The sequence below is a fragment of the Charadrius vociferus genome, unplaced genomic scaffold (genome assembly GCF_000708025.1).
Source record: "Charadrius vociferus isolate BGI_N301 unplaced genomic scaffold, ASM70802v2 scaffold1690, whole genome shotgun sequence".
NCBI lineage: Eukaryota > Metazoa > Chordata > Aves > Charadriiformes > Charadriidae > Charadrius > Charadrius vociferus.
Genome location: NW_009646352.1, coordinates 4238 through 4713, shown reverse-complemented (window position 1 = coordinate 4713; position 476 = coordinate 4238). Strand labels below are relative to the sequence as shown.

The 476-nt window shown below is 67.9% G+C and overlaps 1 protein-coding gene across 1 annotated transcript in view; it reads left to right on the top strand.

Moving 5' to 3' along the window:
• LOC104294498 (potassium-transporting ATPase alpha chain 1-like) overlaps nucleotides 1–393 on the top strand; it is a gene marked incomplete at both ends in the record, with an annotated part of 24346 nt that extends 23953 nt beyond the window's left edge. Inside the window, 2 exon segments of the mRNA XM_009894114.1 lie at nucleotides 83–259; nucleotides 328–393. Coding sequence (XP_009892416.1) covers nucleotides 83–259; nucleotides 328–393 — 243 coding nt within the window.
• Nucleotides 394–476: the final 83 nt, after the last annotated feature.

The window sequence follows — 476 nt, the reverse complement described above, 5'->3', positions numbered from 1 at the left end:
GTGGACGGCGCGGGGGGTGGTGATCGCCACCGGGGACCGGACGGTGATGGGGCGCATCGCCACGCTGGCCTCGGGGCTGGAGGTGGGGAAGACGCCCATCGCGGTGGAGATCGAGCACTTCATCCAGCTCATCACCGGCGTCGCCGTCTTCCTCGGCATCTCCTTCTTCATCCTCTCCCTCATCCTGGGCTACACCTGGCTGGAGGCCGTCATCTTCCTCATCGGCATCATCGTGGCCAACGTCCCCGAGGGATCACCGGCGTCGCCGTCTTCCTCGGCATCTCCTTCTTCATCCTCTCCCTCATCCTGGGCTACACCTGGCTGGAGGCCGTCATCTTCCTCATCGGCTTCATCGTGGCCAACGTCCCCGAGGGGCTGCTGGCCACCGTCACCGTAAGGGCCACCGGGGGGACGGAGGGGTGGGGGTGGCGCAGGGTGGGGGGACTGGTTTCACTGGGGGGGGGGGGGTGGGCACC